General features: G+C 35.7%; 2 protein-coding genes across 3 annotated transcripts; one reads left to right on the forward strand and one right to left on the reverse strand.

The window, feature by feature from the left end:
• The first annotated feature begins 1,250 nt into the window (after positions 1 to 1,250).
• LOC137747266 (neutral/alkaline invertase 3, chloroplastic-like) lies at positions 1,251 to 6,371 on the forward strand. Of its 2 annotated transcripts, XM_068487342.1 has the most exons (8): positions 1,251 to 1,472; positions 1,699 to 1,751; positions 1,929 to 2,748; positions 3,359 to 3,524; positions 3,627 to 3,838; positions 4,773 to 5,266; positions 5,346 to 5,394; positions 5,669 to 6,371. In XM_068487342.1, exons 3-8 carry the CDS (start codon positions 2,038 to 2,040, stop codon positions 5,993 to 5,995), a joined length of 1,959 nt encoding a protein of 652 aa, XP_068343443.1. In that variant the 5' UTR covers positions 1,251 to 1,472; positions 1,699 to 1,751; positions 1,929 to 2,037; the 3' UTR covers positions 5,996 to 6,371. The 2 variants fall into 2 exon arrangements, with proteins under 2 accessions (XP_068343443.1, XP_068343444.1); XM_068487343.1 differs by lacking the exon at positions 1,699 to 1,751.
• A 1,075-nt stretch (positions 6,372 to 7,446) lies between these two features.
• Positions 7,447 to 9,438, reverse strand: LOC137748166 (copper transport protein ATX1-like). The gene is made up of 3 exons (XM_068488264.1): positions 9,155 to 9,438; positions 8,409 to 8,487; positions 7,447 to 7,798 (listed from the first exon to the last, which is right to left on the reverse strand). The coding sequence occupies exons 1-3, from the start codon at positions 9,164 to 9,166 to the stop codon at positions 7,623 to 7,625; spliced, it is 267 nt and encodes an 88-aa protein (XP_068344365.1). The 5' UTR covers positions 9,167 to 9,438; the 3' UTR covers positions 7,447 to 7,622.
• Positions 9,439 to 14,792: the final 5,354 nt, after the last annotated feature.

The following is a 14,792-nucleotide window of genomic DNA, read 5'->3' on the forward strand; positions in this document are numbered from 1 at the left end:
TGCAAAGGGACAAAGAGTGACAAGGACTCGAATGTCCACGAAGGATTTTCACTTAGGCCGTTAGGAGAATTTTCGAAATTTCTCAATGTTAGGGAATAAAATACAATCAAATTCAGGACGGATGTCACATTTTTATTCGTCATCTTCATTGGAAATGCTCTTAGTAATTAGTAATATTCACTCTCTGAACCTGTAAACTATTGTCAACTTTAAACCTCAACTTATATTTCAACTAATTACTCATATTTTAGACTGCATAAAAAATGTAAAGTAATGCACATAATGTAAGTACACAACTAAATAGGACAACCCTCCTACCAAACAACTAGCTTAGAGCAAGATAAAGCAAACATGGTAAGACCATACCCCATAATCTTGAACTAATTAAACGTCTATTCATGCAATTTGTGAATATATCACAGTATGCTTTGAGGATCGTTGTTTCCTTTTTAGGTTGGTTGGGTAGCTACATCACGATCCAAAACCAACTTTCAAATATCCAAAAGTCCTTCTACCCTTCACGGCCACCACATTTGATTCTAACCTCTCAAATATTGTCATTATCTCGCTCAATCAAAACCAAACTGATCCACAAAATAGGATAAAAGTGGGTAAAGTTATTTTTTTTCCATTCATTTTTAAATGACGGTGTGACATTATTTTATTATACAATCGTTAGAATAAAAAATAAAAAAAATAAAAAGTCTGTTATTGTTACCATCACCATTTTAAAGTCATTTTTAATAAATAATTCATTCCAGTTGAAATTCATTTATTCAAATTGGCTCTAAATTACTGCAGCCATTCACCCCACAGGTTTATCTCATACAAGATGATATTCATGATGTTTTGTGAATCATGTAGAATAGATATGTTACAAACTTAATTGGGGAAAATTCGTTTGAGCTCGTGCTAAGATGCTAATATTTTACACTCATTTTTCTGTTTTGTTCCTTGATTGTTTGTTAATTTATTAAGTTAAACGGTTAAACAGAAAAAAAAGAAAAGAAAGTACGAAATATCTAACTTTCTATAATTATTTGAAACTGATCTGAAAAATAAATAATGAAAATTGACCGTACAACAAATTAAAATTGTTTAAATAGTTGGACCAAATCATTTCTCTTATTTTTATTTATTTTTTGTATAAACAATACCAAACAAATAAAGGAGGAAATACAATCGTTAAGAAAAGCAACAGGAACATAAATAAAAGGCTGAAAAAAAAAATCGTAAAAAGGTTGAAAAAACACAGACCTCAATAAAAAATAAGAATAAAATTGAAGCAGATGAGGACAACGTAAAGAAAAGAGAAGACGAGAGGAAAAGCAAACGTACATGTGATTTCCTGCTATGATACGTTTCATGTTCCGTCGTCAAGATTAACAGATACATCAGCTGCCATTTCCAAACACCGCAGAGAAAACCCACTTCCTCAAACTCTCGGATTTTGCTTTCTGGGGGAAAGTTTGGTAAGCAATTCAATTTCATTGTGCTTTGTTCTTAATTTTTCTTGCATTTTTTGAACATTTAATTTCTGGGTTTTCGTTTTTACTTCCAAGGATTATGCTTTTTTTCTTGAAGGTTTCTGTTTGCCTGAAAACTTTAATTGCAATTATGTTTTGTTTAATTTTGAGTATTTCTGTTATTGTTACTTTTTGAATTATGATTAACTTTTGATGTTGATGTGAATTGCAGATTTCTTGTTAATTTCTGTATGCTTAATTCTGAGAGTTGAAGAGTTTGAAAAGGTAGGAAAAATGAAATCCTTTTATTTTTTTTTAACCTTTCTACTGTTATTATTTTCACAATGCCAGAATCCAGAATCCGCTTCCATTTTCCTTCTATTTGTTTTTACTTTTTATGTTTTATTTTTGTCTGGCATGGATGATCACTTTATTTAAACAAATTTGATTTCTCCGTTTCAGATTCCGGTGTATTACATTCGCGGTTTTCTGTTGAAGTGGAGGTCTTGAATTCACTTTGGTTGGGATTATCAGTTTCATACAGGTTTTTGGATTTACTAAGATTAAGCTGATGGGAACTTTCGAGGCAGTTGTTCAAGTTTTTTGCGGTGCTGTACCGCGCTTTTGTAGTACCGATTCATGTTTTAGCAAATGCAGTCCTGCCATTTCTTCCAAGTACCACGGAAAATGTACAAAGAGAAGAGTCTCAAGAGATATGCAAATGCAACTACTCAGTTCCGGTATGCAACAAATTCGTACAGGAAATTATCGACTTAATGGGATAAGGAGTGGTTTGTTTGGAAAGATGACAGTAGGTGATTCTTGGATTCTGAGTTGCAAGTGCGAAAAAGCTGAAAGTATAAGCGGGGCAACTACAAAAGATGAGAACGGAACATGGTTTGTGGATAGTACAAAGAAATTTAACACAATCAACAATGTGGTGAATTCGCCAAATGGTTTGGGGTTTCAAGATATTCAAGAGTTGAAACAGGAAAAGGAGGGCTTGCCACCTAATGGAACAAACGGAACAGTTAGAGATGCCTTTCACAAGACTAGCATTGATTCCCTTGAGGATGAAGCGTGGGATTTACTACGTGAATCTATGGTTTATTATTGTGGCAGTCCTGTTGGAACCATCGCTGCAAAGGATCCTACCAGTTCCAACACGTTAAATTACGATCAAGTCTTTATTCGTGATTTCATACCTTCTGGCATAGCTTTCCTATTGAAGGGGGAGTATGATATTGTTCGGAACTTTATCCTTCATACACTTCAGTTGCAGGTAATATAGTAGTCTGGTAATAAAGACCATTCTGTTGTGACTAGAAACACTATGTGGTTGAACTTTTGTGGTAGTAGTAATTACCAGTTCTAATCCCCAGTTGTATTTGGTGCAAGTATGTATATGAAGTTTGTTTTAGTTTCTGGAGTCAAGTTTATGGGAAACTATGTTAGAGCTCACCCTGCAATGTTGTCTAGTGGGTGGAATCGTCTATTGTTTTGTACCCCTTAAGGTTCCTCCTTGTTAAAAGTTAGCCATGTTTGAAGACATAGCCATTTGCCTATCATTGCAATTATTTTAGTGTTTACTGGAAACACTATTCCCAATTAGATTTGTGAGTGGTTTCTATCTGGCTTTTTCTTTCTAGGACGATCCTTTAAGGAACATAAAACATAGACGGTCCGGACTACTGAATGGCTTTGCGGGATGGGGCTCACGTTGTGTGTCAGTGTGAACAGCATTCCTGTATGAGGATGTTTAATTAGACATCTTATCAAATCTTGTACTTTTTCATTCTTTCTTCCACTTGTTTGTTACCACCATAAGTCATGTGTAAGTTTGTTGTCTGTACTTGTTATCGTAAAAGCAAGTGTGACTTCTTACATTTCAGAGCTGGGAGAAAACAATGGATTGTCATAGTCCTGGTCAGGGTTTGATGCCTGCTAGTTTTAAAGTTCGTACTGTTCCTTTGGATGGTGATGAATCTACAACTGAAGAGGTGCTGGATCCAGACTTTGGAGAGGCAGCAATTGGTCGTGTTGCCCCAGTAGATTCTGGTAATTTATTTACGAGGTCAAATGATTAAAGCTAAAAAGTTATGTTTGCTTTACCACTTCTTACATTGGTGAAGTCTTCTTCGTACTTTATGTAATTTTCAGGGTTATGGTGGATTATCTTGTTACGTGCTTATGGAAAATGCTCGGGTGATCTCTCAGTTCAGGAGAGAGTTGATGTGCAGACCGGGATTAAGATGATTCTAAGGTTATGTCTAGCTGATGGTTTTGATATGTTCCCTACATTATTGGTGACCGATGGTTCTTGTATGATAGATCGACGTATGGGAATTCATGGTCACCCTCTTGAAATTCAGGTATCATATTCTTTTATAGTTATTTATTGCAGTATCATTGAAATATGAAAATGAAGGGGGAAAAAACTAGTCAATCAGTCTTGTTGACAGTTGATCTCTTTGAGGCACTCTTTTTCTGAGTCAGTTTGTTCTAACTTCTATATTGGAGGTTGAAAATGACTATTGTCATATTGGGAATTTGATTGGGATTAGATAATTTTGCTGTGTCTAAAAAGCAAAGTAGAGTTTGTAGTAATGGGAAATGATGGGCGAGAATTGAAAAAAACAATCAAGATTGCAGAAAAAGATAATTAATCTTCTGGATATAGTGATTTTCATAATTCAGCGACTCACATAATCGAAATAACAAATAATAACTTTCCACATACCCCAGGGAGAACAACCTGGACCGATGTGTGTTTTCTTCTCAGGAAGGCATTGAATTCTACAAATCAAAGCTATTCAAATAGTGCATATTTATGGAGAAATGGAATAGTTACAGAAGGACAAATATGAAAATGACCAACTGATCAGAAGGCAAAAAGTAAGACCAAATGTTACTAATATTCTTGGTTTAAACTGGGTGTTGAAGTTAAGGAAACTAGAGAAAAGAAAAGTTACAGCACTGTGTAGCTTCGGGGAAAAAAGAAAAGGAAGCAGTAGAAATAAACCTCTCGTATCTGTCATATCATATCAGAGAGAAATGTTCTTGCTATTGACATATCTCCGCAATGAGGGAAAATGTATAGTCAGAGACACGGGAGGATGGCATTAACATCCAATAATACTATGTTGGAAGTGTGTAATAATCTTGTGGAGGTTTATTCATTAAAGAAGTTGTTGCGGTGTCAGGTCTTGCAAACATTTGTAGCATGTCATTCTTTTCCCACTTAGTCCTCTCTCCTCCTTGCGTGATCACAGGGATGAATCTGAGTTTATTTGTTGGTCCATGCAGGCGCTTTTCTACTCAGCATTACTTTGTGCACGAGAGATGCTTGCTCCAGAGGATGGATCAGCCGATCTTATTCGAGCACTCAACAATCGTCTGGTAGCTCTGTCATTTCATATCAGAGAGTATTATTGGGTTGATTTGAGAAAATTGAATGAAATCTACCGATACAAGACTGAAGAGTACTCATATGATGCAGTGAATAAGTTCAACATTTACCCAGATCAAATTTCTTCTTGGCTGGTGGAATGGATGCCCAATAAAGGAGGCTATCTAATCGGAAATTTGCAACCAGCTCATATGGATTTTCGATTCTTTTCTTTGGGGAACTTGTGGTCTGTAGTGAGCAGTGTTGCGACAACAGATCAGTCACATGCTATATTGGATTTGATTGAAGCCAAATGGGGAGATTTGGTGGCAGACATGCCATTTAAGATTTGTTATCCTGCTCTTGATAGTCAGGAATGGCAGATTATCACAGGGAGTGATCCTAAGAACACGTAATATGGTCTGACTTGGTAACAACAAACTTTTATTCGACTTTTGGTTTTTTCTCTCACATTTTTTTTGCATATGCAGGCCGTGGTCCTACCATAATGGAGGTTCCTGGCCGACTTTGTTATGGCAGGTTAGTTATTGTTGTGTTGGGTATTTCAAACAGATAGATGAACCAAGAGCCAATATATCGACTATTGAGTTGAAATACCCATTCGTGGGGCTATATAGTATATAAGGCTGTTGCTTTGACCTGATCGGACCATAACCTCCTCAGTTGCACATTGAACTTTTGCTATATCACTTCAATTGTTTATCAAATTCCCATTGAATCTGAATTTCATCCAATTATTGTTACATAGATATATATACTTACAATGACGTGACATTATAAATGCATTTCACAGCTCACTGTCGCTTGCATAAAGATGGATAGACCTGAGATTGCTGCAAAAGCTGTTGAGATTGCTGAGAAACGGATCTCGCGAGACAAGTGGCCAGAATATTATGATACGAAAAAAGGTAGGTTCGTTGGAAAACAAGCACGCCTGTTCCAGACCTGGTCAATTGCAGGATACCTTGTGGCAAAGCTCTTGCTCGCTGATCCTAGCAAAGCCAAGATTTTGATAACTGAAGAGGATTCTGAACTCGTGAATGCCTTCTCCTGCATGATTAGTGCTAACCCAAGAAGAAAGCGTGATCGAAAGAATTTGAAGCAGACCTACATTGTATGACTTTTGGTACAACAATTTGTTACGATTCAGCACCAAGCCGATACTTCCAGTTGTCTGCATATCGGCAAACTATTATTCTGATTTCACCAAATTATGTCGGTGATTATTTGGGAATTGGCAAAGTGGTAAGATAGCGCTTTTGCTTGTTCCATTTATATTTCAGTTTGGGTAAGCTGATATATTTTCATAAGCTTATTCATCTGCTACTAATATTTTGTTGTAAAAATTATTTACTCCCAAGTCTCGGACTCATATTTACAGTTACTCACTTGAACCATCTTGTTACGTTGTGGAATCCACCGATGGTTATTTGTAAGTATTTGTATACATCGATGTAACAAAACGGAATGATGTTCAAGAGAGTTCATTGTTTTTAGCAGATCGTTGGAAATGGCCGGAGTGGATGCTCTGGTATTCGTCCGTCGTCTTTTCTATTTCTGAACCTCTTCCAGTCTTGTTTTTAGGTTGCCGGTACGCAACGTTCTCTCCGAGTAGTCTTCTTCTCTGTATTTTCTGGGCTTGCCCGTTTGTCTTCTCTGCCAATTACTTGTACATTTCTGCAATTTCTGCAGTTTTTCATGCTAGAAGGTAGAAAGCAAAGCATATATTGACTATTTGAGGTAGATTATCACTATACTAGAGAGCTAATCGCTCACTAGGCTTGATATTCATACCAAATCTCTTCTTATTTCTTTAAGTACAAGCTATCAATTAGGTCCCTCCTTTCAACTTCCAAGCTTGCTATTTTTGATCAAATTGAAAAATAAAAAATACTTTTGGGGTCTTCGAACCCCCTCGACTCCCTAATCTAACATCTAGTCTAACAAATCTATCGTTTGACAAAAAAAAAAAAAAAAAAAAATTACATGCAAAATGGTTTAGTTAAAAGCAATTTGAGAGTTCATTTCTTATTTTCAAGATTATTATATTGACACTATGACCTGTTCTAATAAAAAAACCAAATTGAATCACGTCTATAGATTATTTAGTCAAATTTTACAATAGACGTCAATATTGTCCTAATTTGACACATTTTTAAAAGTTTAGGAGCCGAGTCTAATTTTAGATACGGACAGCGGTGACACGTAAAACTAAGCACCAGCTTGATCGAATTCCGCCATGACATGACTCTTGGTTGAGGGGATGACCATTATATCCATCCCATAACAAACAAAAAATATGCTACCGTTGCAACATGCAACATTTTTGTAACAGTGGCTGCGCTTTGCCTGGATTGCTACGACGGTGCATCAGCGACGGTGGTGGTGGTTCCTCATCACTCAAGTAACGGCCATGAATCCGAAACCGCAGCATCACGGCAGAGTAGGATCAGTGTCATTGCATCAAAGGCATGTTTGCTCATCATTCTCGGCGCACCTAAAACTTATCAGTCCCAGCGTCACGACGGATGAACATTCAAAACCGGAGCAGTAAAAGGAACGAAAAGAAGGCTTCAACAAACTGACTCTCTTCCATTTATTTATACAGGAAATCATACAACAAGTTCAAAGAGAAACATTGTGTGTTTACGAACACGTAAAAGTTTAACGAGGACTTAATCGTCTATCACGTTGAAGTTCACCGACGAAACACATATTAAACGACATTGAATAGGCAAAACACTAAGCTAAGCAGCAGCCACAGTTTCTGCGGGCTTTGCTTCGGGTTCTGCTGATGCTTCTGCTTCCCAATAAGCAGTCTTCTTGCCAGTTTTGGAAACAGTTTGCAGCACTGTCTCGGGTGGTAAATTGCTTTTCACTGTCACCTTCTGAGCGTCGAAATCAATGTCATATGATTCTACACCTGAGGATGACAAGAATTAACTTCTCCCATCATTACCAAAATAAACAAAATCCACAAAGCATGGACTCTAAAATTTTGTTAAAAGTTAGAACAATGATTACTAGCACGATTCATGATCAAACATACTCACTCCAAATCCACCTCTATACCTTGATTTTTAAATGGATTAACACGTGGGAATCGGGATAATACGCAACGCAAAAGACCACCTAGGGAAACAGGGACGATTTTCATGGCCTCTAAACCAAAGGTGAAGAAGTATACACCCAGCCCTAAGACATAAGAACCACAACCTATTTCTTCCTTTTTCTTTTGAAGGACACCGAAGTACCAGTGTACAGAGCTTCAGTGTCAACGTACACGACACAGATATATCGGACCTTAACAAGATATAAGCATCCCAACACTTAACTCCACATTCGTGCGCATACTCACATGATTACATAGTTTGCCTATTGTTATAACTTATATACTCAATTGAAATATAATAGGTATTAAAGAAGATTCAAATGATATTCTTATGGTAGATTAAAAACGACGTGAGCACGGTACTGAAGAGTAGGCAGATGAACACAATTGAACCAGATAAACACAGGAGCTATAAACAAACCTTCAAGTTTGCCAAGAACCCGTTTGACGGCCCCAACACAGCCTTGGCACGACATACCAACCTTGAGGACTGTAGTGGTCTGCATCGAAAAACAACCAAAGATTGAATTAACAATACTGAAAAAACCAAAGAACAAACATATACCGAAATTCACAGGACCAATAATACGCTAACATATCGGCATTTTAACAATAATTTCAAATTCTCCATCAATCTTCAAGATATTCTCTTCACCTCAAAGACATAATCAGTTTCTTTTGTTCCTCCCTATTTATGTAATTCATTTGAAAACCACATACCAAATCACAACAAAACGAATTGAGTAGCAAGAGACTACTCAATCAATTGAATTTCTTTTCCTTAATTGCTTTTGATCAGAATAAATTCTTAGCTCTCAGAAGCAATAAGCAAAGCTGAATAACTTGAAAAACTGTTTTTATCTGGATAACAAGTTTAAGTAAATCAAAATTTCCCCTACCAACTAACCTAATCAAAAATTAAAATTTCTGAAAAAAAAAGAACAAGTAAAAGCATAATTTGCTACATAAGATATTATTGTAAAACAAAACGTAAAATTTAAATCAAACCCAACATTGGTTCAACAAATTTATGTGCAATCGCACCCAAATTTGACTTAGAAGGACCTTAACTTAACATCCAGCACCAAAACCACAATCCAATCCATTAAATTTGAATCAAAATCCCAGATACAAAATTGAAATGAAAGGAAGAGGAGGAGAGGTAACCTGAGACGCCATATTAGGGTATTTGGGATTTCTAGAAAGCTGAGGAAGAATTGAGAAATTTTGTTATGAATTTGATTGGATGCTGTTGTGCATCTGGTCAAACCCAAATGGTCCTTTTATAACAGAGAATAAAAAATAAAAAGCAGAAAAGGAGAAGAAGACGATATGTTTCTGGCGGTGGAATCAACCTCGCACCGGAAAAGCTTGACCCGGAAAACGTAGTAACGTAACGTGAAAGCAACACCTATTCAATGAATATAAAGAAGGAAAAAAAAAAAAAAACTTTTATATTCCATTTTTCTCTTAAATGAAAATAAAAAAGTTGTTTAATATTCCGATTTAGTGGTGGATAATAATATTCACACATTTACTTTCATCTCTCACATATATTTGTTAATTTTTGCAAATAATATTCTTCAATTCATTTAATCTGATAGCTGAAAATTAAGATGAGTGTGTGGTAAGTAAAATTAGGTATAGATAACACTACCTGTAATGATAATCTTCTCCATTTGTAAATGTTGTATTTGCAATTTCCTTTTTGGTTCAGAATAATATGAATGCATCCATTTGAGAAGAGTTATTCTGATTCATGAGGAGGAAGTTTAAAATCGAAACGCAATGTATTGAAAACAAAAGCCATACTTGTCGAGACATTTCACCGCTTGCAAATGAATTTTTATACTGAATTAAAGTAAATATATGGCATTCTGTATTTAGTTAATAAGCTATTATTCAATTACATTATGCGGGATTATCGATCTCAGAGAAAGTATATGGTTGTTGAAGCTACTGAACAACTTCTCTAGAAGCAGCTGGTGTTTCAAATGTAGTGAGTGCCGTCGGTTTAGGTTTAGACATGTCAACTAACTGACGCCACAAACAGTAGAAGCTTGCATGGATAATGGATGTGGCGATGGTACTTCAAGACGTTGCAGTACACAGTACAAAGCATCCTAACTAGCTTTCCACAAAATTGTACTACCTAGCTTTTACCTTTCAACCCTAACAAAAATCGTTTTGTTTATGGTCCAATAAAATTTGTCGTATTTTTTCAAACACTTCGATATTTATACTACGTGATGAGGAAATTGAGCTGAGCCACACAACGAACCAGTTGTAATACATCGGAGGCTTGGAATTGTAGGTTTGTAGCAGTGTTTTTTGTCTTCAGCTTAGGCTTTATTCTATACAAGAAGATGATGTTGGTCCATGGTCTTTGTTTTTGGCTTTATCAGAGTTATTTTATTCATGCATGTTAACAAACATGCACCACCTCAAACCTTCACGGTGCACCATTAAACACCAATACATGTATTTTTAGGCTTTAATAATGCATGGTTGTTGACATTAAACATCGTTAAATTGAAACTTTTTTTATAATCTCTCATACCACCCTAAAAGCATTACTTACTACTTGATAGTGTTTTTTTTTATTTTTTTTATTTTTAAAAAAGGCGTCACGCGCTTAGGCGGCTTTGGAGTAGGTGAAAACTCCCTAGAAGTGGTCGAGGCGCGCCTTAGGGCGTTCTAGGCATTTTGGGTGTTTTTTTTTATTCTTATAAAACTTCTCCTCAATCTTCTTCATTCTACACGAGTCCTTAATAGTCTTGCGCTCTTCTTCTTCTTCTATGTGAAACACTGAAACCCTCCCTTCTCTTTTTTGCGTGACACCGCCAACAGAGCAGCACCACCACCACCACCCAGCGAAGAGGGAAAGTGAGAGTGAGGGAGAGTGTCTTGAGGGAAAGAGAGTGAGCAGGGAGTGTATGTGGACCATATTAGTGTTGTAAGATGAGTGGATATTAACGAGAGAGAGAGAGAGAGAGAGAGAGAGAGAGAGAGAGAGAGAGAGAGAGAGAGAGAGAGAGAGAGAGAGAGAGAGTGTGTGTGTGTGTGTGTGCGCGCGCGCGCGCCGAGGGAAAGAAAGTAGGTGGGGATGTATGTAGATTATATTAATGTTGTAAAATGAGTCGATATTAACGAGAAGATGAAAAGTGAGAGTGAGGGAGAGTGTACCAAGGAAAAGAGAGTGGGTCGTATTAATGTTGTAAAATGAGTGGGTTGTTTTTTAATATATCATACTAGTAACCAGACAGAGAAAACGGCAAATTCATCCAAATAAAATTGGTTGCCAAATGCCTCAAGAAAAATTTTCCAAAGAAGAATATACAATTAGAGGATTTTTTTTTTTTTTTTTTAACAAACAATCAGAGGATCTTAGTCATTCGCAATTTGAGTAATTAAAATGAAGGGTTTTTATCACAAATGGTCATTCAAATTGACCATCACCATCAAGATGGTCTCTGAAATTAAAAATCAATTAATGTAGTTCCAGAAAATAGGTGTCGCAAATTAATGTGGTTTTTCCGTCAAAATTTTGTTAAAAATTCCGTTAAGTACTAATGTGGCACATAAATGAGCCCCACAAGATTTACGGATCTTTACCACAAATGGTCTCTGAAATTGACTCACACCATCAAGATGGTCTCTGAAATTGACTCACACCATCAAAATGGTCATTGAAATTGAAAATCAATCGATGTAGTCCTTGAAAATAGGTGTCGCAAATCAATATGATTTTTCTGCCATAATTCTGTAAAAAAAATTTGTTATGTGCTAATACGGGTTTAATAATTAATTAAAAAAAATGTCTAAATACCTTTTTCCACAATGGAAGATATTTTTTTTTTATAGTAGGGCATACTCCGAAGAGAGCTACCTTTCATAAATTCTCAAAGGCACAAGGCTTAACCAAGGCATAAGAGGGGGTGTGGAAATTTCAACCAACAATGGATAAACCTCGGTTATGACCTCATTATCTCAAGGTAGACCTAGTTGTTCTTTGCATCACCAGACCACCAAGGAAGCGATCGAACAAGCTTTCCAAGATTAAGGTTGTGAGGATGTTGATCGCCTAAATGTTAATGGTATGTCCCAGAAGTCGTTGCCAATGAGCCAATCCGTTACCAAAGGTTATTTCGATCCAGGTTCAATTCGGTGAAGTGTGTAAAGATGGGTGTACTGAGATTTTTTTTTTAGAGAATAGAGAGCGAAAGGGGTATAGAAATGTGGACTGGGATCAGAGGTGATTGGAGGACTGGGTTTTTGGGTTGACAATTATTTTATTAACTATTAAATTATTAAGCCTATTTGTAATTTTTTTTTAAAATTTAATTAGACTTGTGTGACCCATTTATGTGTCACATTAGCGCATAGCAAAATTTTTGACAAAATTGTGACGGAATAACTACATTGATTTGAGACACTTACTTGAGGGACTACATTGATCAATTTTCAATTTTAGTCACTATTTGATGTTGCATGTCAATTTTAGCGACTATTTTGATGTCATTGGTCAATTTCAAGGATCATTTGTGAGAAGAAAAAAAAAGACTTATGGGGCCCATTTATGTGTCACATCATCACTTAACAGATTTTTTAACAAAATTATGACGGAATGACCACATTGATTTGCGACACCTATTTTCAGGGACTATATTGATTGATTTTCAATTTCAGGAATCATCTTGATGGTAAAAGTCAATTTCAAGATCATTCGTGATAAAAACCTTAAAATGAATGGAATTGCTAAATGCGTCCATGTGTAACAAAAGACAAAGTTTCCAAAACCATATAACTGCTGATGCACCATGGAAAGTTGTTTTTCATCCTAATCTACTTATGTCTTGATGCCAAAACTTAATTAGATAAATCCAGTCCAAATATTAGATTTAAAAAAAAAAAAAATGGGAACAACTTATGGCAAGTCACGGTTATCGACTCCTAGAGAGGTTATAGAGAATTTCACCTTGCTCGTGGCCACATTCAAGCATACTAGTCAACTCAGAACATCGAATCCGAAATCTCTCATATGTTTTTATTTATTGGAGAGCCGTAATTCACGCCTTTACCACTAGATCACTTGTTGTGATTCAATTCAAGTATTAACTTGAACTGACCAATTTTCTATCTGCTTTAGAAATGTGGTCAAAATCCGGAGCCTGTGGAATTATAGGGCTTATCATCGATGTAAACGATATGAGCACATATTTTTTTACTGTTGATGGGCCAAAAACTTTGACATTATCACTAGGTAGTGAATACCAAGGTCAAATTTACCACAAGGCCGAATGGCCCAAGGCTCAATATTATTCTAGGTGAGCTTCTACTTTACACAAAAAGATCAAAAATAAAATAATAATAACGTTATTGACGTATTGGTGACATATAACGTCCATTAAATATGGACATTTCTCCCAACTTCGTTGGCGCTTTTGTGACTTCTGGCCCCTTTGGCACTTTCTAGTAAAAGCAGAAGCAGTGATCAAGTTGTTGTACTGCTCCAACTGTGCTAGAGTGCTAGATGTACAAAGTCTCATCCTTCGGTGGGCTCTCTCCTCCTCTCTCTCTCTCTCTCTCTCTCTCTCTCTCTCTCTCTCTCTCTCTAAGTTCTTCTAATGAGTAATGTCAACCCGATTAAGAGTGAAAATATTCGGTATACAGAAATTTAGCGCTGTAATAGTAATCAACTTAATCATACTAAAAGTTTTAACACTATAATTTTTTGTATATGAATTTTGGTATGGTAAGTTCTCGTAAAATGGACAAATTATCTTTTTTCTTGCGAAACTTTGTATGTTGTTGTGGTCGAACTAAGTCGCTACTTCACTTATTTATTAAGTTTTTTAATTAAAAAGTAAGTAACAAGAGAATTTGACCAAAAAACCCTTCTTTTTTATTCCACATGAATGCAACATAAGCTGTTTTTATGCCACGTTACTAAATTTGACATCTATTTAACATATTAGACAAAATCCTTTCAGAGTGAAGCGAATATTGAGTTTCAAAGTATAAAATAATGAATTTTGAGTTATAGGAACAAAAGGAGATAAAAATGAATTTATGAGAAAGTGGCTAAAAAGAAGCCTAAAAAAATCAATAAAAAGTAGAAAGAACATATTCAATTCCTTGTCATCCATCTAACAAGTGGCATATAAACAAACTATTACTTTAATGAGAATATTGTTCTCCTATGGATTCTTACAAAGTGCTTGTATCACGAATAATGATTATGGTTGTCAGTTGATCAACGAGAATATCGTAATCGGATTGAAATGGCATAACTGTGCACATCCAATAGCTGGTAGTTTAATTTCATTGGCCAATTTGTGTTACGTATTAGTAATGCATGGCATCAGGACCTTCCAATTTGACCAGCAAGTTGAGTCACCATACATGATTTGGTATTTTGGAAAGATAATTACTCCTGAAGAACCCCTTCAAAGTTGGCTAATTTAACACTTAGGTATGATTCACTTGTGCCGAAAGCTATTTGTTCCCTTCAAAATAATCCGTATATAGATATGCGTAAATCCACTTTGGCATTTCCTTTGAAAATAATATACACATATATAAAACCAAGCATACAGATTTGATTTCCTTGATGATAAAGCAAAGATATATATATATATATATATATATATATATATATATGAATGTATGTATTTGAAAAAAGAAAAGAAAAAAGAATAACTGCAGAATATATGACGCATGACGCATAGATCCAATTGAAGTTGTGGATGCTTTCTTTTCATATAAAACGGTCTGCATGTTCTGCTTATTCACCAAGAGTTGA

The sequence above is a fragment of the Pyrus communis genome, chromosome 10 (genome assembly GCF_963583255.1).
Source record: "Pyrus communis chromosome 10, drPyrComm1.1, whole genome shotgun sequence".
NCBI classification, from domain to species: domain Eukaryota; kingdom Viridiplantae; phylum Streptophyta; class Magnoliopsida; order Rosales; family Rosaceae; genus Pyrus; species Pyrus communis.

Bases quoted from the DNA above. Each gene is read 5' to 3' on its own strand.
- LOC137747266 (XM_068487342.1), top strand. From the start codon at position 2,038: ATGGGAACTTTCGAGGCAGTTGTTCAAGTTTTTTGCGGTGCTGTACCG. The intron at 2,749-3,358 runs GTAATATAGTAG...CTTACATTTCAG, and splicing joins TTCATACACTTCAGTTGCAG to AGCTGGGAGAAAACAATGGA. The intron at 5,267-5,345 runs GTAATATGGTCT...TTGCATATGCAG, and splicing joins GGGAGTGATCCTAAGAACAC to GCCGTGGTCCTACCATAATG.
- LOC137748166 (XM_068488264.1), bottom strand. The intron at 7,799-8,408 runs GTTTGTTTATAG...TGTCATCCTCAG, and splicing joins GGTTCTTGGCAAACTTGAAG to GTGTAGAATCATATGACATT.